The sequence below is a fragment of the Tupaia chinensis genome, unplaced genomic scaffold (genome assembly GCF_000334495.1).
Source record: "Tupaia chinensis unplaced genomic scaffold, TupChi_1.0 Scaffold000046_3, whole genome shotgun sequence".
NCBI lineage: Eukaryota > Metazoa > Chordata > Mammalia > Scandentia > Tupaiidae > Tupaia > Tupaia belangeri.
The window spans coordinates 1,149,839-1,174,144 of NW_006159504.1; the positions used below are offsets into that span (position 1 = coordinate 1,149,839).

General features: G+C 40.2%; 1 protein-coding gene and 1 pseudogene across 1 annotated transcript in view; one reads left to right on the forward strand and one right to left on the reverse strand.

Moving 5' to 3' along the window:
* The window catches only part of UBXN2B (UBX domain protein 2B), a 36,708-nt gene extending 12,720 nt beyond the window's left edge, over window positions 1–23,988 (reverse strand). Inside the window, exons 1-6 of the mRNA XM_006140864.2 lie at window positions 23,892–23,988; window positions 17,083–17,186; window positions 10,080–10,230; window positions 5,462–5,545; window positions 4,575–4,684; window positions 383–520 (exon numbers count right to left, since the gene is read on the reverse strand). Of these exons, the coding sequence (XP_006140926.1) occupies window positions 383–520; window positions 4,575–4,684; window positions 5,462–5,545; window positions 10,080–10,230; window positions 17,083–17,186; window positions 23,892–23,972 (668 nt within the window). The 5' untranslated portion in view covers window positions 23,973–23,988. The remainder of the gene's footprint in view (window positions 1–382; window positions 521–4,574; window positions 4,685–5,461; window positions 5,546–10,079; window positions 10,231–17,082; window positions 17,187–23,891) is intronic.
* On the forward strand, window positions 10,795–13,578 carry LOC106735415 (heterogeneous nuclear ribonucleoprotein A1-like; annotated as a pseudogene).
* Window positions 23,989–24,306: the final 318 nt, after the last annotated feature.

Below are 24,306 nucleotides of genomic sequence, written 5' to 3' on the forward strand. Positions count from 1 at the left end.
CACAGAGAAGAACAGTCTGGAGCCCGAGTGCTTGGGCTGGAATTCCACATGCCAGTCACTTAGCTCAGTCATCTTGGGCAAATTACTGCACCTACAACGTGGAGTACTGATAGCACCTATAGCAGAGAGTCGCTATGAAGATGAAGTGAATGAATGTGTGTGAAGTGCTTTGAGGGCCTGGAATGTGGTAGATGCAATCTAAGAATTAACTACTAATATTATCACCAGATTTGCATATTTAGTTCTATTAGCAAAGTCTTCACAGTTCATATTTAGGTTATCACGTTACTGGTCATTTTGCTTTTTACTTTCTCCAAAAAAAAAAAAAAAAAAAAAATCGTATTGAACAAAGACAAGCATTTTCCTAATATTACGATTTTACCTTCCAAGTTTTTGCCCTTCTCCACTAAAGGCCTTGAACCTCAGTCTAGGTTTTACATATTCTTGATCCTGATGATCCTCCATATCCAAATTCACCTGGCATCCATGGACCAGTCGCTGAAGCTCCAGGGGAATCTCTCTTTCAAAGAGAGGAAAAAGGTTTTAGTTAAGTTTTACAAAAATTAAACTACAGTGTTAAGATTACTGTTCATGAACAACAACAAAAAAAACGCAGCAATTTTTGTTTAAATTGTATTATAAAAATTTCCATGACAACTCACCAGTCTGAGTAGATTTCTCTCCTGTTTTGGCTGTAGGGCACATGTGTCAGCTAGAGAGAGAGGGAGAGGAGAAAGCACCCCCACCATGGGGCATGGTCATGCCACAATCCCTTCTCTACGTATCTCCGTCTTTTGGGGATTTTGGGCAGGCACATATATTTTTCTGGTGTGTTTTTTATGCCACAGGGTACAGGACTCAAATTGTGTGGTAGGCCACGTGGGATACAGCTATCCTAACCACTGGACCGTGAGCTGGCCTGATCTTTCTTTTTTAAAGTTACCTCACATATTCTTCTGTGGCTCTCAACATATAGATGTTTTGGTTGTCACACTGATCTTGGATTGCTTCTGGCATTTAGACAGCTAAACTGTAAGACAGCAATTTATATCTAAATTAGTACAAGAAAATCGCTATGAGGACAGTTAGCGTGGATATTTATTTCTCAGCTCCCTGGGGGAAGTTCTGAGAAGTGACAGGGGTGTTTCTGACTGTCCGGTGACTTGCGTGTGCTGCTGTTCTGCATGAGGTGTTACAATGGAGAATTCGTCTTGTATAAGGAAGGCTTGTCTTGGGTTTCACAGAATCACTGAGTGCCTCAACAGAGAGGCATGTAGATGATAACACTGTTTATAATATAATGTCTGAGCCTAAAACCTAACTCTATCTTACATATAAGCAAAAAGCATTTTTTAGGGTTAATACACTTTCAAATTTCTAGGAAAACATCCATGTAAACTGAGGAAAGACTACAGTTCAGTTGAAACTTTACCAAGTCCTTAAATACAATGCCAAGCACAGCAATAAGTTGATAATTTTAAATATTTAATTATTCTGTTTTTGTATCTATCACATTTGCATGATTAGTGCTAGAGTGTATACAGGTGCAAACTATCTGACTACTTCTTGTGTCTTTCTGGTGTGGTCATATCTGGGCATTTACAAACTGAAATATGTAATCATTTTATAATAAACTACTTTCTGGGGCAGGAGGCATGGTGGTTAAGGCACTGAACTCCCACATGGCCAACTGCAGTTTGAGTCCTAAACCTGGTACTTGAAAATCACACTGGGTGCATATGAATGCATGCTCAGGGTTTCAGCAGGAAAAGGAACTTCCATGTGATCACTGCCCCCAGCAGGGTGATTTCTCACTTTCCCTCCCACCGAGAGCACATGTGCCTTATGGCAAAAATCTCAAAAAGAAAATTACTTTATTTCTTTAATATATTTAAGGTAGAATATTATACCAACTTCTAGGCAAAGTGCATAAGTAGATAATATTATATTTGAGTTCTTTGAGGATAGTGAAGATGGTGTTACAGAATATTTATTATGAAAAGGAAACAATGGGTCTTAAATAATTGAGAATCACTATCTGACATCATTTATTTTCTTCAAAGAGTCTTTTGTAAAACTCTTCTTGATTGTAATTTGTACTTGAGGATGTAGCATGGCTTGAATTTAAAAATCCCTTTTTTTTTTTTTAACACTTTTGCCATAGGGCAAGTGCGCTTGTGAGAAACAGAGAGAGAGAAAGAAAGAGCATGAAAGTGAGAAATCAGCCCCCAGGCAGGATGGCCACACTGCAATCCCTTCTCCTCCACTCTCCTCTCAAGATTTTGGGCGCGCACATGCCTGGTACGATGTTTAAGCCACCAGTTCTGAGACTTGAACTACAGTAAGCCATGTGGAAGTCCAGCACCTTAAAACACCATACCACCTGGTCCTTAAAAATCCTTTTTTAATATACTGTTTTGTTTGAACATTACTAGCCTAACAAGTTTATGTGTCATTGTCACTTAACAATAAATTAATTTTGATCTGTACCATAGGACATGCATAATCACTATGTTCTTTTCTTTCACCAACAATCGCAGCAGCAATAGTGGGCTTAGCAGATAACACTCCCCCAATCAGGTGTTACTGCTCTTCCCACTGATTCTACAGATCTCCAAATCCACTCACAGCTCTGACTTGACCATTAGGTCCTTGTATTTGCTACCAGCATTCACTGCCTCAGAGAACGGCTTCCCACCTTTCTCAATGACTGAAGGCAGGAAATGACTTCTTGCCTTTGTTTGGTGTGTTGCATAATCTGTATAGAATTTAAATTCAGAATTCATGGGACCAGCAAGTGGCATGGTGGTCAAGGCACTGGACTTTCACATGATTGATCGTGGTTCAAGTCTCAAACCTGACAGCTTGCTGTCTCACTTTCCCCCTCTCTGGTAAGCACATGTGCCCTAACAGCAAATTAAATGAATGAATGAATGAATAAATAATAAAAATAAATAACTCTTAGAAAAAAACCCAGTGGGACCATCAGTTGGTGTAATGGCTATGTCGCTGGACTCCCATGTAGTCGACTGTGGTTCGAGTCCTAGACCCAGTGGCATAAACTCAGACTGGGCACATGTGCATGCGTGCATGCCCAAGATCCCGAGGAGAATGGAGAAGGGATTGTGGTGTGGCCATCTCCCCGGGGGCTGATTTCTCACTTTCTGTCTGTCTGTCTGTCTCTGTCTTTCTGGCGAGTGCACACGCCCTATAACAAAAACCTCTCCAAAAATCCCCCCAGAATTCATGCTAATTAGACTTTTAAAATACATTTCCTCCAGACTTCTTTAACCACCTCAACTCCAAAGAATATCATCTGCCTTCCACTTTAGCCCCTTTCCCTGGACAAGTCTCATGGGTTAGAAAAGCTCTGCCTTCAGCTCTTCTATAGAGTGAAACTCCCTACTCTGGTCCCTTTGTTAACTTCATCTCTCAGTTATCATCAACTTTATGTTGGTAGTTATATTTCTACTTAGGAAAGATCTCCTTACAACTAGTGAAATCATAATTTAGAAATGCTTTTATTATCATAAAAAACTACTTGAGCTCTCATCCTTGAGCCAGAGAAGGGTCAGTGAGTTATGATGTTCTTCAGATGGCCAAAAGAACTGGTTATCTAGTTTACTTTAACAAATTATAACTTCAAACTAACCTTTTGAAATCTTCTGCCAGCAGTAATGCCACATTAAAAGATTACTAATAAAAGTTGCTGAATTTCAGGCATACATGCAATGAATTATCCTGTCAACAGTAAGCAGGACAGTGGCTTAGTGGAGGGGCAACATTTTGTAATCAACTCACTGACTTAGTACATTAAGATGTTTGTTCTTAGAGTTGGGTTTATAGTTCCATCGAGTTTAAAAGAGGCCAATGCTCAATTTCCCTTCTGCACAACATTAACATACCAGTCATAACAATACTTTATGTAGCAGTCCTGAACCTTTTTGGTACCAGGACCATTCTGGAGAAGACAATCTTCTCACAGTGGGCTAAGGGGACATGGTGGGAGGGATGGTTTCAGGATGATTCAAGCACATTATATTTATTATATACTTCATTTCTGTTACTATTACATTGTAATATATTATAAAATAATTATACAACTCACCATAATGCAGCATTGTTGCTGATTCCCAGTACTAGCATCACTGCCTCACCTCTACTTCAGATAATCAGGCAGTAGATTCTCAAAAGGAGCATGCAACCTAGATCCCTTGCATGTGCAGTTCACAATAGGATTCAGACTCCTATCAGAATCTAATGCTGCTGCTGATCTGGCAGGAGGCAGAGCTCAGGTGGTAATGGTGTGCTGGGGAGTGGCTATAAATGCAGAGGAAGATTTGCTGGCCTGCTGCTCACCTCCTGCTGTGCAGCCCAGTACAAGCCTGTGGCCTGCAGGTGGAGGACCCTTGTGTTATGGACTTCAGATAAGGGCATCCCTCCAGTGACTGCTTATATAATACTATATTCCAGTAACTAATTCTTGAAAACCAGTGGTACACTACTGAATAGTAGTTTGTCAAATGAAAAAAGTCCCACTCTAAATAACAAATAGGATACAAATAAACACTTACCCTCTCTTAACGGACTCCAGAAATTGAGCATTTGTCGGGTCACTGTAAGGTCTCAATTCTCCATCATCTAAACTGAAGCCATTGCTCCACAGTTTAAGTAAAATCTGAACCTTTCAGGCACAGGAAATAAAAATACAAAAATTCATTTCCACCAAACAATTTTAACTTTCAAATGTGATAACTCACAATATATTAAACCATTTACTTAACTTAAAACAGGTTATTCACACTAGCCTTCATTTATAAAGGCATAAATGAAACCAGGTATGTGTGCCCAGCAGATACGTATTCAGCTCATCAGGTTGACAATGGTAGCAAATACCGAGGCTGATGGACCCTGGCCTTGCAGTATAATTACTGGTGGCTCCCAAAGGAAACGAGAGCTGTAAGAAGACAGCATCCAGTTGCCACTAACTGTTCCCACCCTTCTCATCTGCACCATATTCTTCTTCTCTGCCATAGGACTTAAATATTCACACTAAGCGGAAAGACAGACTTTCTAGTGACCTTCCAAGAGAGCATAAATGTTTGAAGTGAATTCGTAACTCCGAAGTTATAAAAGGCAACAGAAACAAAGAATGACTTTAGGTGTTCTATGTTTACAACTTAGCTCATTTTATATTATAGACAAATTACACTATTTATAATAACAAAATATATGTAAACTCACTTTGACAGTGAACACATTCTGTCAGCAAATATCTATGGGTCTCTAAATGCAAAGCATGACTAAGACACAAAGCATAAAAACTGGGGCTCTAAGTCCACATTGATCCTTCTGGCTCTTTTCAAAGAGAAACACAAAGAAACTATATTATCAAGTTTTAATTGTGTAAAACAAAAGTAGAGGGAAATATAGATCTTTGGGTTTCAATTATTGTGCTTACATCTTGCAGCTGATTTTCTCCATAGATATATTCGGACCGCTTACAAAAGGAATTACCCAATCTGTATCCTCCGCCTGTAAATGACTGAAATACACAGCAGGTGAGTTAATTCGCAAAATGTGAAAGTGTGTAATATTTATTTTAAAACTATATAAAGTATAATTAGCCAAACTGGTTCAAACTTACCAGAAAAACTATATTAGAATGGAAGTCTTATGCTACAGAGAATCATATTCAAGTACAAATATTGTTTTTTTTTTTTTTTTTTTTTTGAGAGTTTTTTTTTGCCATATGGCATGTGCACTTGCCAGAAAAACAGAGAAAGACAGAAAGTGAGAAATCTCCCCCCAGTGGGGATGGCCACACCGCAATCCCTTCTCCTCCATTCTCCTCTAGGGATCTTGAGCATGCATGCACATGCCCGGTGTGAATTTAAACCGCCAGGTCCGGGACTCGAACCATGGTCAACTACATGGGAGTCCAGCGACATAGCATTACACCAACTGCTAGCCCCCAAATTATGCTTCTTTCCATAAAAAAAATTAATGACTCAGAGGCTGAAAGAATTTATAGAGTAACCTTAAATAAAACATGCATTTAAACATTAAACTAAATCTGTAAGTAATTTTGGCTCATGCAGCTTCTCCAATTCTGTAAGAAAAATGTGAAATTGATATAATTTAGTCTAGAAAATTAAACAGTGTGATAATTAAAAACTTATTCATGATATAAATGGTGACTAAAAGGAATGATATTTTTGTCTCATACAGACCACGTGAAAAAGCAGAAGCCCTTGTTATTGGTGTTGCCACCTCCATTTAGTTCCAAAACAATTTTTTTTTTGAGAGATTTTTGCTGTAGAGCGAGTGTGCTCGCTGGCAAGACAGAGAGACAGAAAGCGAGAAATCACCCCCAGAGGGATGGCCATGCCCCAATCCCCACTCCTGCATTTCCTCTTGGGATTTTGGGCATGCATGGGCATGAGTTTCAAGCTATCAGTTCCGGGACTCAAACTGCACGTGGCCATGTGGGAGTCCAGTGATGTAACCATTACACCATCTCCTGGTCCCAGTTCTAAAACATTTTTATCACCCCCAAAGAAAACCCTGTACCCATTAAGTAGTCACACCCTTTCCCACTTCCTCTGAGCTTCAGCCCCTCACATAAATCTGCTTTGGTCTGTAAAGATTTGCCTGATCTGGACAGATCGTATACAACAGTCCCCGCTTCCTGCAGTTTTGCTTTCTGCAGTTTCAGTTATTCCCAGTCAACTGTGGTCCAAAAACAGCTGAAACAGACAGTATATAATATTTTAAGAGAGGAAGAGAGTGACTACATTTATATAGCTTTTATTACAGTGTATTGCTATCACTGTTTCACTTCATCAGTACTTATTGTTGACTACCTTACTGCTCCTCATTTAAAAAGCACACTTTATCATAGGTATGCATGTACAGTAAAACCAATACATATGGGGCTTGGTCCTATTCACAATTTCAGGCATCCACTAGGGGGTCTTGGAATATACCCCCACAGCTAAGGGAGGCGTCTACCTTCAGCAGCATAAAAAATGCTGACTTGTTACAGCTGAATAAAAGCAGCTTCTAAATAAGAATAGAGCTTTTTAAGGGTAATTTCTACCCAATTATAAATTTTTTCTTTACTCCATGAAATCACCCCATGATTTGATTATAAGTCTTCTCCTAAAATAATGATAATTTAAAAAAATCTCTGTCTGTTTTATTTATAATTTCCTTCTTGAGAGAGGGACAGACAGACCTGGACACCGGGGTCTCCACACCGTGACTCTCCCCTCCGCTCTACAGCCAGTCATGTCCATGGCATACCCAGCTTGTCGGGGCAGACCCTGGACAGGAACCTAGAGCCTTCCCACATGGGAAGCACTGGGGAGCCTGCCAAAATTACTTAAAGATTTGACTGAAAGAGAATTTCATCTGCTAAAAAATAATGAAATGAAAATTAAAATTTAAGTTTCACTTAGAACAGAAATTCTCACCAATGCTTCTCAATAGTGAATGTCAAAACAATCAGAAAGACCATTTCTTTGGGAGAGGCTTTTGCTTAGGGCGCATGCTCTTGCTAGAAAGAGAGAGAGAGAAAGAGAGACAGAAAGCAGATATCACCCCCCCCCTCAAGGGGGGATGGCCACGCTGCAATCCCTTCTCCTCCATTCTCTTCTCCGGATCTTGGGCATGCACGCACATGCGCCTGGCCTGAGTTTAAGCCACTGGGTCCATGACTCTAACCACAGTCCACTACATGGGAGTCCAGCAACATTGCCATTATGCCAACTGTGGTCCCAAGACCTTTTTTTTTAAAAAAACAAAACAAAACAAAAAACTATTTATTAAATTTTATTTATTCATTCATTTTTAATTTGACAGAGAGAGACACAGAGAAAGAGAAAGAGAGACAGAGAAAGAGGGGAAGTGAGAAAACAAGCTACCAGCTCCAGGACTTGAATCATGGTCAGTCATGTGGGAATGCCTAGCACCTTAACTACCATGCCAACTGCTAGTGCTCAAAAAGACCTTTTAAAAAGACTTACATCTACGGGACTAGCAGGTGGCGGGGTGGTTAAGGTGATGGACAGTCCCACATGGCCGACCACGGTTCGAGTCCCAGACCTGGTGGTTTCCTCTCTCACTTTCCCTCTCTCTCTTTCCTCTTCTGTGTCTCTCTCTGGTCAAATTAAAATAAATGAGTGAATAAATAAAATTAAATAATTGTAAAAAAAAAAAGAGAGACTCACATCTAGATACACCTCACATCTTTTCAACCATGTGGTAGTTTAGAAAACTTCCCCAAATGATTTTTGTGGGAGAATTCCAGGTTGAAAAAATGTTAATTATGACATGGAAGCAACCCATGTATCCATCAACAGACAAATAGTTTAAAAAAATGTGGCATGTATATACGCACATACATACACACGATGGACTACTATTCAGCCATTTAAAAGGCTGAAATCATGTCATGTTAGGTTAAATGGATGAGCCTGGGGGGCATTGTAAGTGAAATAAGTCAGACACAGAAAGAGAAACACTTCATGTTCTCCCTCAGATGTGGAAATTACAGTATGGGAAAAATGGCTGCAAAGATGTATCTGACAAAAGACTCACTATTATTAAGATATATTTAAAGACTCTCAAAACTCAATAGTAACAGGGAACCAGCAGTTAGCATAATGGCTATGTCGCTGGACTCCCACGTAGTCAACCGCGGTTCGTGTCCCGGACCCGGTGGCTTAAAACTCACGCCGGGCGCGTGTGCGTGCGTGCCCAAGATCCCGAGAGGAGAATGGAGGAGAAGGGATTGCGGCGTGACCATCCCCCCTGGGGGGTGATTTCTCGCTTTCTGTCTCTATGTCTCTCTCTGTCTGTCTGGCGAGTGCACGCGCCCTACAGTGAAAATCTCTCAAAAAAAAAAAAAAAACTCAATAGTAACTAATCAAACAATCCAAATAGAAAATGAACAAGATCATGAAGAAATAATTCACTGAAAAGAGTAATTAAGATAATGAAAAGTTAAGTAAGTACCTGAAAAGTGAACAACCACTAGCCATAAGGAAAATGTAAACATCATTAGTCTTTAGAGAAATGCAAATCAGAACCACGGTGTGTAATCACTAAATGACTAAATTTAAAAATAGGAAAATACAAAATGCTGACAAGAACATGGAAAAACTAGACATCTCATACACTGTGGGCATATAAAATGGTACAAATGCATTGTTAAGTGTTTGGTAGTTTCTTAAAACACTGAATGTACATGTAAGCACATGACCTAGCAATTGGACTCCTAGGCATTTATCCCAGAGAAACAAAAACCTACATCTGTACAAAAACTTGTACACATTGCTCACGGTATCTTTATTCGCAATGGTTAAAAACCAGAAATAATTAAATTGTCCTTCAACAAATAAATAGTTTCAAATGGAGGTCTACCCATCCTGTGGAATAATACTCAGGGGTAACAGGAACAAAACACTGACAGATGGAGAAACTGATGGATCTCAAGGGCCTTACACCAAGCTACCCCTCATAGTCACACGCTGTATGATTCCATATGTGTAACATTCTCAGTATTATGAAATTACAGAGATGGAAGACAGATGAGTGTTGGCCAGAGATCGGAGATGGCAGGAGAGAGAACGGTGGGGATCACTAGCAAGGGATACATCATGAGGCAAGAGCTCTGTGTTGATGGAATAGTACCATCATGGTTGAGTACACAAATCTATATACACACCTGCAACAAGGTCAAATTTCTGCCTTTCATCTTTTATTATAATCATGTAAAATGTAACCACTGAGGAAAACCGGGGTAAGGTACCTGGGACCTCTCTGTATTCTTTTTACAAATTCCTATCAATCTGTAATTATTTCAAAACTAAACAGTACATAACAGTGGCATAAAAATGTAAGAAATTGCTTCGACTTTAAATCATGAATAGAAGTTATAACCTCGTAAAAGTGAAACAAATATTTACAACAGAAATATGAAATTAGAAAACAGTGTTTGCAAATAATATAAAAAATAATAGAAGGAATCAAACATAGAAAAAGTATAGTTAGTTTAAAACTTGCACACTCACCTTAGACTTGTCATCACCTGAAGTTCTTGTGGCTTCATTCAGAGGGACGGCCCCATGTTCCCTCGCCTCTTTAAAAAGTTCATTCACAATTTTCCCAGTTGAAGGTCGAACTATATGCAATCCACTGTATTCACGTTCACTTGAATAAAACCTTTAAACATTACAGTTCATGAATAAAAACTCAGAATAACAGATATGAACTATTCTGAAGAGTTACACGGTCTTACAAAATGACTTAAATTATTCCTGTGACTTCCATAGTAATGTTGAATTTTTAAAGTGAGATTAAGAAAAACATTAGTAAATAGCTCAAATACTTTGAGTTTGCAGATTCTGATAGCAACCGTGGCCTCCAGCATGAGAGCTGGCTTGTGTGCTTGCTCTCCTCCCTTGGCCCTGTGCACTTGCTTATCAAACGCATCTCTTCACAGATCGGACACTCGTGATGTAGGGAAGGTAGTGTCGACAACTGGAAGCTGGTTCCTTTCCCCTAAGGAGCCCACACTTAGTAAAGACCTAGTTAGTGAAGAGATCACTAGATTTGGACCTTACAAACATCTAATTCTAGACAACAGGGCCACACACTGAGTTCATTTCTTAGAAATTGTTTGGATTGAAGAGAGCTACTGTATTACAACTCCTGTATTGAAAGTAAACAAATTTTCTGTGTCTGAGCTATGCAGTGACCACTGTGTACTCTGCTCCAACTTCAGAAATGGGCCTAGAGAACACAGAAATAGCAGTGCTGGATTCTACTGGGCAAAGAAACAGCAATTTTGGTACCAAGAAAGTCAAGGAGAGACTTGAGGAAATGAGACAGAAGATGGGCTTAAAAAGGTTAATATTTTGGAAAGTGGTTAACGCATCACTGAGGAAAGTCTTTGGGGTTTTGGCCTTTGAATAAAACTAAGGTTGAAGGAATTTCTTTTTTCTTTCTTTGGGGGAGGTTTAGTTTAGTTTTGTTTTTTTGGCTATAGGGTGAGTGTACTAGTCAGAAAGACAGAGAGACAGAAAGCGAGAAATCACCCCCGCCAGGGGGGATGGCCATGCCGCAATCCCTTCTCCTCCATACTCCTCTCGGGATCTTGAGCACGCGTACACATACGCCCAGTGTGAGTTTAAGCCACGGGGTCTGGAACTCGAACTGCAGTCAACTACATGGGAACCCAGTGACATAGCCATTACACCAACTGCTGGTCCCCTGAGGGAATTTCAATAACTTGACCATTTGCAAAATCTTATTAGAACAGAGAGGAAAAAATATTAGAACTGAGTTATGTCTATCTCCAGGGTTAAAGCTTTTATCACTTTATTAAAGTTTTTATAATTAAATTTACATTAAAAAACATTCTGGCTTTCTGCTGCTTGCTCTACCCAATATAACTCACCATCTTGGCTTCCCAGTCCACAATGTGGCTGTATCCAGCACTGGCTACACAATGTGTGGAGCCCAGAGCAAAATGAGAATGTGGATCTCCCGTTCAGAATTGATGAGGAATTTCAGACAGAAGCAGTAAAGTGCTAACCAAAGCCCCCGGCTGCACCTTATCCACCTGACCTTATTTGCCACTTATTCATTAAACTTACGCTGGTTCCTTTTCTGATCCCTCTGGTAATTTTGATTATTTTCTCTTCTGTGCCTCTTCAGACCTGGAACTTATCTCGTCTTCTACGCTTACCTAATTCCTACTCACTTTTTAAGGCCCAGTTAAGTATCAGCTCTGTACTAGGCATCTTATACACTTTATCTCATTTAATTCTCAAAACAGTATTATGTAACCACTTGTAGAGGGCATTTCTTTAAGCTCTGCTTGTGACATATAGCCTTTCTTAGACGAATACGTTAAATTGGCATCAGGCTATATTTCTGAGGTCTTTTCTGTCAATTATGTATCTCCGCATGTAAATTAAAAACACAGACCACATTATGCTGCATTTCAGATAATGAAAATACACTGGCTTAAAATGACAATAACTGTTTTGATTCCTAATAATGCCTAAGGTGGACCCTGAAAGTAAGCACTATTTTTCGTACTTGAACAAATTAAAACTGAGTAAATGTTCATATTAAACATGAAATTGAAAGAGCTACATTCTTTCTTTCTGCCTGTGGAAGCCACTGGGAAAGCATTGAAGTCTCTCTTCCCACTGTCTTCATATCTAAGTCCAGTCTCCTAAAGAGCCCAAACAGCTACAGAAGCTCTTCGTGGGAGAGCTGAGCTTTGAAACAATCAATGAGGACCTAAGGAGTCATTTTATGGCGAATGCTCATGGTCTGCATGGTAATGGGAAATCCAAACACCAAGTATTTCAGGGGTTTTGGGTTTGTCGTATGCTGCTGTGGAGGAGGTGGGTGTGGCCATGAATGCAATGCCATACAAAGTGAATGGAAGAGCTGCGGAACCAGAGGGCTGTCTCAAGAGAAGATTCTCAAAGACCAGGGTCTCGCTTAACTGTGAAAAAGATTTTTGTTGGTGGCGTTAAAGAAGACACTGAAGAACATCATTAAGAAATTATTTTGGGACCAGCAGTTAGCATAATGGCCATGTTGCTGGACTCCCACGTAGTTGACCGTGGTTTGAGTCCCGGACCTGGTGGCTTAAACTCACGCTGGGTGCGTGTGCATGCGTGCCCAAGATCCCGAGAGGAGAATGGAGGAGAAGGGACTGCGGCGTGGCCATCCCCCCTGGGGGGGTGATTTCTCGCTTTCTATCTCTCTGTCTCTGTCTGTCTGGCGAGTGCACGCGCCCTATAGCAAAAACCTCTCCAAAAAAAAAAAAAAGAGATTATTTTGAACAGTATGAGAAAATTGAAGTGACTAAAATCATGACTGGCCGAAGCAGTGGAAAGAAGAGGGGCTTTGCTTTTGTAACCTTTGAAGATCACGACTCTGTGGTTAAAACATTCATTCAAAAACACCAAGCTATGAATGGCCACAACTGTTGAAACAAGGAAAGCCCTGTCTAAGCAAGAGATGGCCAGTGCTTCCTCCAGCCCAAGAGGTGGTTCTAGAAACTTTGGTGGTAGTTGTGCAAGTGGCTCTAGTGGTAATGACAACTCTGGTTATGGGGGAAGCTTCAGTGGTCATGGTGGCTTTGGTGGCACCTCTGGTGGTGGTGGATACGGTGGAAGTGGGGATGGATCTAACGGCTTTGGTAATGATGGAAGCAATTTTGGAGGTGGTAGAAGCTAAAAGGATCTTGGCAATTACAACAATCAGTCTTTACATTTTGGATCCATGAAGGGAGGAGACTTTGGAGGCATAAGCTCTGGTCCTTATGGCAGTCGAGGCCAATAGTTAGCCAAACCATGAAATCAAGGTGGGTATGATAGTTCCGGCACCAGCGGTAGCTATGGCAGTGGCAGAAGGTTTTAATTAACTGCCAGGAAAGAAAGCTTAACAGGAAAGGAGAGCCAGAGAAGTAAAGGGAAGCTACAGGTCACAACAGATTACTGAACCCCGCCAAGCACAGTGGCAGCAGGGCCTCACTGCTATAAAGACAACGTGTTTTAGACAGTACTAACGTGTATAAGCAAAAAACATGTGGACTATATTTGTGACTAATTGCATAATAGGTTATTTTAGTTTCTGTTCTGTGGAAAGCATAAAGCATTCCAGCAAATGATGTAGACTTTGTTGTTGGTGCATCCATGCTGTTGACTGCTAAATGAAATAGTGTGAGCATGATGCTAAATAAATGTCTCTTTAACAAAAAATAAATAAATAAAAAAAACTGCATTAAGTGTTAGAAAATGCCAAAATTAGACAAAAAAAAAAAAAGACTCCAAATAATTTGCTATACATCGTATTTTAAGTAGACGAGACATAGGTTAAGTCTCAACATATTTTAAGGGCACATAAATAATCTTAGAGATAAAATCTGAGGCACGAAGTCCTAAAAAACAAGAATACCAAATTACAAATATTTAAGGACAACACTTTCAAACAGCAGAAAAGAGAAAAACCATTCATTTGATTATACATAAAAAGCAAGGACAATATTAATATAGTACTCTTACTACAGAACTCAAATATTTTGATTGAACATTAAGAGTAAACGAAGTCATTCAACTTATGTTCCACCTGGAGAGACAATGGCCGAACAGTGGATGAGTAAAAGCTTAGGCATACAAATGTACATTAAGTTCTTTCAAAACTTGGGAGAATGTACAAATTAAGGAATTAATCTGGGACCAGCAGTTGGCATAATGGCTATGTCGTTGGACTCCCATGTAGTCAACTGTGGTTTGAGTCCCAGACCCGGTGGCTTAAACTCATGCCGGGTATGTTTGCATGTGTGCTCAAGATCCCAAGAGGAGAATGGAAGAGAAGGGATTGCGGTGTGACCATCTCCCCCGGAGCGGGGGGGTGATTTCTCGCTTTCCCTCTTTCTGTCTCTCTGGTGAGCACACACACCCTATAGAAAAAAAACCTCTCCAAAAAAATAAATAAATAAAAAGGAATCACTTTAAAAAACTATAGATATATATGAAGTATAAGTTTATACACATGTATTTATTTAAAAAATGAGAATTAAATGAAAGGATAAGATATTCAAACAACGCTAAGATACCAACCTGCTGATTACAAAGAACAAGCGATACCTTACAACGAGTGATGTGATGATCAGCACCTTAACCAAGTGAACATATCACCAAAAGTGTAAAAACCTGTAATTATATGGCTCCTGATATCACATAACAGACAATATCATGTAGCTATGACAATATCACGTCATGGCAATTTCATCTCATTTTTTTCTGACAAAAATACTTAACAAGACTCTAATTATGAGGAACCAATAATCTATAAGATACTTGGCTTAGACACTTCAAAAAATTCAATGTAATAAATTTTAGATTATATACTTTAGCTAAGAAGAACAAAAGATGGAAAGAATGTCCTAGATTCAAAAAGTCAAAACAGGAATAACCAAACATAATCCATGATACTTAATCAGATCCTAAATCCAAAAGAAAGGCTACGAGAGATACCCAAGCACAGACTATACATGGAGCACTACTACCTAATCACTGCTAATGTCATCGAGGTGATGCAGGGGTGTGTGCCTGCTCTCTGGGGAAACAGCTGCAGCATCTAGAGGTGAAGTTCATGGTGACTACAGTTTCAAATGGCTGAGTGAAACCAAGTGCATGGATCAATGTTATGGTGTCAACAACTGGTGAATACAGGTGAGAAATACAGTATTTATGCATTGTACTGGTCTTTCATTTTTCTATGGGTTTGAAAATTATGACATAAAGTTGGGGAAATTATAAATGTTATTTTTTGTTTTCATTCAGGTCCAAAAAGATATGGCATTTTCATCCACTCCAAAGAAAGAGAGGATGTGGAGTAGTGACAAACAAAACAGGAAGAAATTATCTCTTCCAGTGAATTTGTCAACTTTTGGTAAAACTATAGGCTTTCTGAAAATGAGAGCTAAAGGAAAATTCAAGTTTCTGCACAGGGATAAAATATGCAGTACTAAAAAATGTTAATGACAATATCCCTGGTAACAAGAAAACTCACAGCAATATAATATAAAGTTGTCCCTTTGAATCCATGGGGGACTGATTCTAGGACCTACCCAGGCACTAAAATCTGCAAATGGTCAAGTCCATTAAATAAAATGGCTCAGTACTGAGTCATCGGAAAAATCATGACACATTTTTGCACAGAAAAACATAGATGAAGATACATCATGACTCTTCCTAAGATCCAATAATTATAAATAACCTATGCACATCCTCCCATATATTTTAAGTCATCTCTAGACTACTTGTAAATAATCTTAGCATCAGATATAACTGAAAGAAAATTATATAAACTTTAGTGCTTTTCTTTTTCTTTTCTTTTTTTTTTTTTTTTTTTGAGAGAGCTTTGCTGTAGGGTACTTGCACTCACCAGAGAGAGAGATATAGAAAACAAGAAATCATCCCCTACAGGGGATGGCCATGCTGCAATCCCTTCTCCTCTTGGGATTTTGGATACAAATGCACACGTGTCTGGTGTGAGTTTTAAGCCACTGGGTCTGAGACTTGAACCGTGGTCAACTATGTGGGAGTCCATCAGTGTAACCATTACGCCACCCTGTAGTCCCTTCGTGCCTGTTTTTAGAAAACAACCTCTTCTCCCATGTGCCTGTTTTTAGAAAACAACCTCTTCTCCCATATGATACCAGGCATGGCCTGGCTCTACCTGCATTTGGTCGAATTTGTGGATATGGAACCTATATAAACAGAGATCCAACTCGCACGCCTGGTTCTCATTTCTTAAATCGTTGTGGTTGGTTCTTTTTATAGTCCACAGATTTTTAACATCAGCAAATACTATATAGAAGGTCACTCATTAGACAAATTATAATCTAATGGAATGACAGCAGTAAGTTATAGATTCTTAAATAGAGTTCAAAAGACTCAGAAGGGCTCTATGGGTGGGTCTTAAGAAACACATAGACAATTGACAAGATTATGTAAGAATATTGTTTTGAGAGGAGAGGGTCTGTGGCTTTCACCAGACCCTTAATGAGTCCTAAGACTAAAAACATATCGGAGAATCACTGCACCCAGAAAAGATGGTTCTCAGGTCATCCTTTCATATGACTCCACCAAAACATTAGGCATTAAAATCTTTTTTTAAATTATCATTTCTCTTAAGTTTGCTATAGAGCATGTATGCTCACCAGAGACAGAAAGAGAGAGAGAGAGAGAGAGAGAGAGAGAGAGAGAGAAAACAAACCGCCAGGTTAAGGACTCAAACCATGGCTGGTCATGTGGCAGTCCAGCGTCTTAACCACCATGCCACCTGCTGGCCCCAATATTAGAAATTTAAAGGTAATTTTGTTTCTTTCATCTTCAGAAAGACTATAAAACTTCCAGGAATAATATACAAGTGGTACTTAAGAAATTATAATAAAAAAATCCTCAGGGCCACTTCAAATAATTTGAGACTAATGAACTTAAAAGGGTTTTCATTTTTTAAAGAAAAAAGAAAACTTACCGTTGAGGTGGTGTGCGTGGGCTCTTAAAGGCCGCGGCTTTAGGTCTATCAGCCTTGGAGCATTTGCCCTTCACTTCGTCTTCATATAATTCTGCCAAGGCCAGCTACACAGTAATGGGCTTGTTAGAAAGTGTAACACTAGAAATAAACTCGTTTGCACAACTCGAAGTTATGAATAGGGCATTAACTTGAAATTCAGTGCTAAAGACTTCTCATAAAAAAGTGATGGTTGCTGCTGAAAATGACTCCTCTCCAAATAAACTAGTTGTAACTTTCACTTTACTGGATCAACTGAAACGTCACACATATTAGAACAAATTTAAGCTATACTAATGGTTTAAATTATTTTCAATGCACTATTTCATAGTTTCAAAAACTGCATTATGAAACAAACTATGTTCAAATTTAGACCTACATAACTTTTCTACAAGTTTAAGAATTCTTAAAGATGTTTCATTTTGGGGGACCAGCAGTTAGCATAATGGCTATGTCGCTGAACTCCCATGTAGCCAACAGCAGTTTGAGTCCTGGACCCGGTGGCTTAAACTCACGCCAGGCGCATGTGCGTGTGTGCCCAAGATCCTGAGAGGAGAATGGAGGAGAAGGGATGATGGCATGGCCATACCCCCTGGGGAGTGATTTATCGCTTTCTGTCTCTCTGTCTCTCTTTCTTTCTGATGAGCACACATGCCCTATAGCAAAACCCTCTCCAAAAAAAAAAAAGGAAAAGAAAAAAAAAAAAGAGGTTTATCTTAATGTCAGTTTCTTTTATCAAATCTCACAAAATAATTTCACTCAGCTGTTCGAGTTTTCAAAAGCCAAACGCATAAAACATTTAGTGACTTAATCATGCATATTATCAAAAATTTTCCATTTCTAGTTCCTAGAATTTTTTTTAACCCCTCTTTATGACCCTCTGTCCTTTCCCACCCTCTTCTCACACTATCTCTGGTGTCTACAATTGTCTTCCATTCCTTTCCCACCCACATTGTATTGATCACACAATTTCTTACATAATCTAACTACTTTCAATAGTAAGTTCACTCAGTACTATTAAGAAAACCAGTTTTAACTTAAATCAAAGAAATGCCAAGGAACTTTGCTTAAAGCCAGGAAACAGTTTAGGATTCTGTCCAAATGGTAGGTGCATGAACCTATCAGTCTCATGTACTTTATTACCTGTTCTGGTTCAATTTTCCCGATTAAATTCTGGGATATAATATTCAACTCCAGACTTGTCCCTACGATTAAGTTGGCCACTTTCTTAGTTTTTGAACTCTTATTTCCATGTGTCTGTATTTGATTTTCCAGATATAGCACACCCTTGAGAACTTTTTGGAGATCTGGTCTGGTCCTAGTAAATTCTTTCAGGTTTTATCTGAGAATGTGCTTGTCTTTTCTTCCCACATGAAAGATAATCTTGCCGGGTACAGTATTCTTGGCTGAAATTGCTTTTCTCTTAACACTTTGAATATATTTTCCCATTCTCTCCTCGCCCGCATTGTTTCCGATGAGAGATCTGCTGTTAGCCTGATGGGATGTCCTTTGCAGGTAACTTGATGCTTTTCTCTTGCCAATCTTAGTATCTTGTCTTTGTCTGTGGTTTTGGTCAACCTGGCTATAATGTGTCCTTTTCTAATTTTCTTAATAGATGTCTTTTCTAAACACTCACAGCACCTATCTCCCTAACGACATTTATATAATTAAGCAATGATATTGTCATTACTTGTGTACTTTTGCTATTTTATCCTTCCTACAAGTTTCTCAAATTGTTGCTAATAAAGTATTTAACAGATACTCAACAAATCCCTATTAAATTAGACTGTAATACAGTATGAGTCATAACAGATATAGATTGATGTCTTAGGGATTTTAAAATTCAGGTAATATTTATTATACAGTTTTATATTGTTTGTTTTTTGCTTTAGGATTTGAACGAATGCTGCCAATCAAATAATCTTCTTCTGTGAAATAAAGCAAGTAAAATAATGCCTTTTGACTGTGGAATGTGGAACATATGAGAATATGAATAAAATGATTACTAGAGTAAGGAGTCTATGTGGCTAAAAGATCTTAGTTATTAATGGCACATCAATAACTATTAAAATGACTGACAAAGGGTTGAAGTATGTGGTGTTATCTAGCATAAGTTCACTAGTATTACTAAAAAACTTAATGTCTACCAGTTGACATAACAGATGATGCCACACTCAAAGAGGAAACCATCCAAACTGATCAAAATTAATGGAAGAACTGGTCAAAACCAATACAATAACAAAAAACTCTCAAAATTTAATGATTCAATAACACAGAGAGAATAAACTATGTAAGCGCTGATAATCTTTTCTCTAGAATTAGAAATGTGGAAAATTTGAAAACAAAACTGAAAGCAAAGTAACTGAATGAGAAAAATTATAAGATTAAAAGCTGAATTCTCAAAGTCAGAGTAGTAAGTTCTAGAAATTACAATAAGGTGTTATTAATCAAAATATCAACCTCAGCATCACCTAGATGTGCATGTTCATGCCAGGAAGATATGATGAATTAGACTCTGGAAGGGACCCAGCAATCTGCTCTAACAAGTCTCCCAGGTGATTCTGATGCACACTCAACGATTGTGAATAATTATATCCAACAGGTAGGATACTTGTGGTATTTATAATGCAGGATTAGACATTTATACTCTTAGCATACCAACTATCAAGCCCAATGGTATAACCCATAAGTACTGAAGTTATTGCTAACCCTCTCGCTTTCTTCTCCCCCTCCCCCATTCTGACCTATACGGAAGCACAGAAATAGTAATAAAAATCTTCTCCTTTTGACATTTTCTGAAAGAACACTGGGATAAAAGAGTTAAATAGCTTATTCATCTGTTTATGCCATGTGTGAAGATGGACTGAGAGACACTCAAAGAGACAAGGGTCTCTAAAAACATTCAGAAATGCTAATGAGCACTTAAGATGTTTTTAGGCTTGTCAGTAATAATCCCACTCCAAACTTTACTACTCTTAGCTCAATATCCAAATGAGATATCCATGTCCACACTTTGTAACTCAGAGGCTCTTGGTGCAGGTGCAGGGAGGCTGTCCTCCTCTCGGCACCTGAAACACTCCCTCCTCCCTTCCACATCTACCCTACACTGCATGGCACGTAAGATTTACTTACTAAGGAATAGCTTTGCTTGTTCCATTTAGTAACATGTCGCCCTTTCCTCACCATGAAAAACTCTTAGAGCAAGGTGTTAGCAAAATAAGAAGTATCCACTGAAAACTCCAAAATTAGCTAACTATTAATGGTAAACTCAAAATATGGCTACACTTTTATGAACCAAAGGATTTATTTGGGAATAGAGGAAAATAAGACTGCAATCTGGAGCATACACACAGGTCAGGGTGGCCTCCAGTATGTTCAAAGAACAAGGAAAAGGAGTGAGGTCTTATTGGGAAAGGAGAAGAAGTTACACAAGTTGTCTGAAAGAATGTTGACTGGCACTAGTGGCTTCATTGAGGAGCTGGCAAGCTTCTTGGTGAATGCCAGTGGTGTTTCTACATGAAGCTTGTACTAAAACCAGAGAAGCTGCTGGGCAGCTACCAGACAAAATTAGTCTGATGGTTTTAATAGGTAATTTTGATAGCTGGGCTTGACAGAGTTTCTGGAGCGGGGGTTTGTGACCTGAGAGCTTTATCCCAACGGCCTTTAGACTCTACGTGAGCTGGGCATGACAGAAATGACTCCCTCTGCATAATCACTTCTCACAATAAGCATTTCTAGCTTAAACAATAACAAGATAACCCATAATCAATATCCAAGAAAACAGATGGGCGAATATTATCAATACTTTCAAACCTTTGATGCTTTCTCAATACATCATCACTTAGTTTGTTTTTAAAGTTTCTTTGCAGGTTCTTTACGCTCTTACTAAATTCTAAATGAGAGATTATGAATGCTTACATGCTGTATTTGATCTACGAAATCACATTCATGAAGAAATCAGTTATCTTCCCAGTGACCTACCTACCAGAAAGCACACGGATGAAAAAAATAAACCCCTATCTTCTAATTTCTGGTGGAAATAAAGGTATCTTCACAATTAATGACATCTATCCAAACATCTCCAACAATTACTCCTACACTGAGTCAAAGGATTAAGTCTATAAACATTGTGTCAAGGACCAGGTGGTTATTAACCAAGTTGTTCTCACCTTTTTTCTTTTTAATTTGCTAGAGGGCTCATGAAGGAATAAAGGGGGAGAAAGAGAGAGAGAAGTGAGAAAACATCCCCCCTGAAGGATGGTGACACAGCAATCCCTTCTCCTCGGTTTCTCTTTTTGAGATTTTGGGCACCCTAACACATGCCCCTGGCATGTTTCTCAAGCCACTAAGTCGGAGACTCAAACAGTGCAGCTGGCCGTATGGGATCCAGTCGCCTTAACCACCACATCACTGGCTGGTCCTGTTTTCACTTTTCATATAAAAGGGGATTTAATTTAGAGATATAAAGAATTAACTTTAATGGTACTAGAACAGATTAACCAATTAAAGTTACAGCATCTTTTCCTTATTTCGTAAAGGAATCAAATGTTTGCCATGCAAGTACTGAGCAAAGATAGTATGGGAACTGTGCCGAGAACCATTACAGACATTATTTAATCCTTACACCACCACCGTCACCTTCAGTTTACAAATGAAGATACTAAGGATGAGAGAAGTTGAGGCACTTCTCCGAAATTTACACAATTAAGGGGCAGGACAGCACATGGTTGGTCTGATCACTGTTTTATTCCACAGGCCACGTTACCTCTTAGTGATGTTGGTCTATATAAGAAAAGATAAAGTGGATGACAGTTCCCATTCCTTGATTATTTACCACCATTATGGACTCAATTTTGGGCACTGAACTATTCTCCAATGAGTTCACATTTTAATCTTACATTGTTCTCTCCATTTTATTATTTTTTTTTGGAGAGGTTTTTGCTATGGGGTATGTGCACTCGCCAGAAAGAGACAGAGAGCTAGAAAGTGAGAAATCACTCCCCGGGGGGATGGCCACATTGCAATCCCATCTCCTCTATACTCCTCTCAGAATCTTGGGCACGCACGCACATGCGACCAGTGTGAGTTTTTTCCTTTGATTCTCTTTGATTCTTTTTTTTGGGGGGGCGGGGGGAGGTTTTTTGCTATAGGGCTCATGCACTCACCAGAAAGAGACAGAGAGACAGAAAGCGAGAAATCACCCCCAGGGGGGATGGCCAGACCACAATCCCTTCCCTATTCTCCTCTCGGGATCTTGGGCACGCACGCATATGCGCCCAGAGTGAGTTTAAGCCACCAGGTCCAGGACTTGAACTGCGGTGGGCTTCATTGGAGTTTAGTGACATAGCCATTACGCTAACTGCTGGTCTCAAGTTTAAGCCGCCAGTCCAGGACTCAAACTGCAGTTGACTACATGGGAGTCCAGTGACGTAGCCACTACACCATCTGCTGGTCCCAGCTCTCTCCATTTTTTTTGTTTTTTAAAGTTTGTTTTGTTACAGAGCAAGCATGAGAGAGAGAGAGAGAGAAAGCAAGAACTCAACCCGCAGCCGGGATAGCCACACAACAAACCCTTCTAGTCTCCTCTAGGGATCTCCAGCACCCACACATTCAAGTCCTGTTTTTCTGTCCCCCAGGTCAGGAACTCCAATCCAGCCATCCACCATGTGGGATCCAGCCACCTTAACCACCGCACCACCCGCTGGACCCAAAACACCTATCTTAAAACATTATGTTAAATGTAATCATATGGAAAAAGCCCTGTAGGCTTCCAAAAGGTAGAAATAAGTCTTTTACACTTAGGTATCCTCTGAAGGTGTCCAGCACCAACTGTGGATATGACGCCCTGTTTATTTTCACATTACCAAGTTCAGCATCGTGTTACCTGGCAGGTGGTCAATATATGTTTGCTCAAAGAGCTGGAGTGACATGTGGCTACAAAGTAACAGAACTGCTACACCAAGATTTGTGGGTTCAGTCTCATTTTTAAAAAAGAATTATTTTATTTAACCTTATTTATTTAAATTTGATCAGAGAGGGAGAGTGAGGGGGCAGAGAGAGGGGTGAGAAAGCAAGCTGGTCTGCGGTGGGCCATGTGGGAGTCCAGCACCCTTAACCACCGCGCCACCTGCCCAACCCAAGTCTCATTAATTTTTATCACAGCTCCTTACAGATGTTTACCTGTTCAATTTTATCAATAATCTTATAAGGAGACAGAAAAACGGCCTGTAACGGGCAAAGTGGTGCTAGCATCTTTTTAAACAGGACTTGGTGCACTGGTACTTAGCTAACTCGTACTAAGGTCGTGCCCTGTAACATCGCAAGTTTTATTTCTCCATTCCTTATGTGCGAGGTTTTATAGGCTAATGTTTAAAACTAGGCTGTACGGCCGTATTAAAAGAAAAAAAGCTGTATGATAATAAAGAGCCATTTAAAATATTTAAGTAAGCAAGTCAGAAACAGCATCCAAGACCAGAAAGAACAAATGACTGCTCGTTCCCTATGGCCACAGTATAAGTCCCACGACGGAAGCAGCAGCCGGGAAGCACCCGCCGACCCCACTAAACGCCATTCTAAATGCACGGCACACGGGGTGGGCAGGAGACTCAGGGTCGAGCACTTTTTCCCACGACCACCACCGAGTCCCAGTGCTGTCCCCGAATTAGGTCTGGCAAAGGCAGCCGAAGTCAGAGGCGGCTTCCGCCCTGCGCGCGCCCATGCCGTCCCCCGCCCGCGCCTCCTGCCTCGCTCTCGGCCTCCGCCTCTCGCTGCACCCGCAAATCCCGCGCGCTCGGGGGCCGCGGCCCGGAAGACCTCCTCTCCCGCTCGCCGGGCTCAGCACCGCCTTCCGCCATCTTCCGCCGCGCCGCGGACCCGCCTCCGGCGACTTCCGGGGCGGTTGCCAGGCAACCCCGGGAGGAGGCGGAGCCGCGCGGGGATGCGTACGCAGCCGCGCTCCCCACGCCAGCGCGCGCCCCCTATGCTCCGGCGCCTGCCGGTGCGGTTCCCTTGTACGATGCTCTTGTTTTCCTTACGGGCATTTGGTCCAGGGAATTTCCCGGCCAAGGCTCTGTGTAAGCCTCGTGTTCTCTCTGCCGCCCGGGCGGGGGCGCTCTAGGCCGCCCTGGAGGGCCGTGCAGACTGGCAGGACCACTGAACTGAAAACCTCCTCGGGAGGTTGTAGCTGAT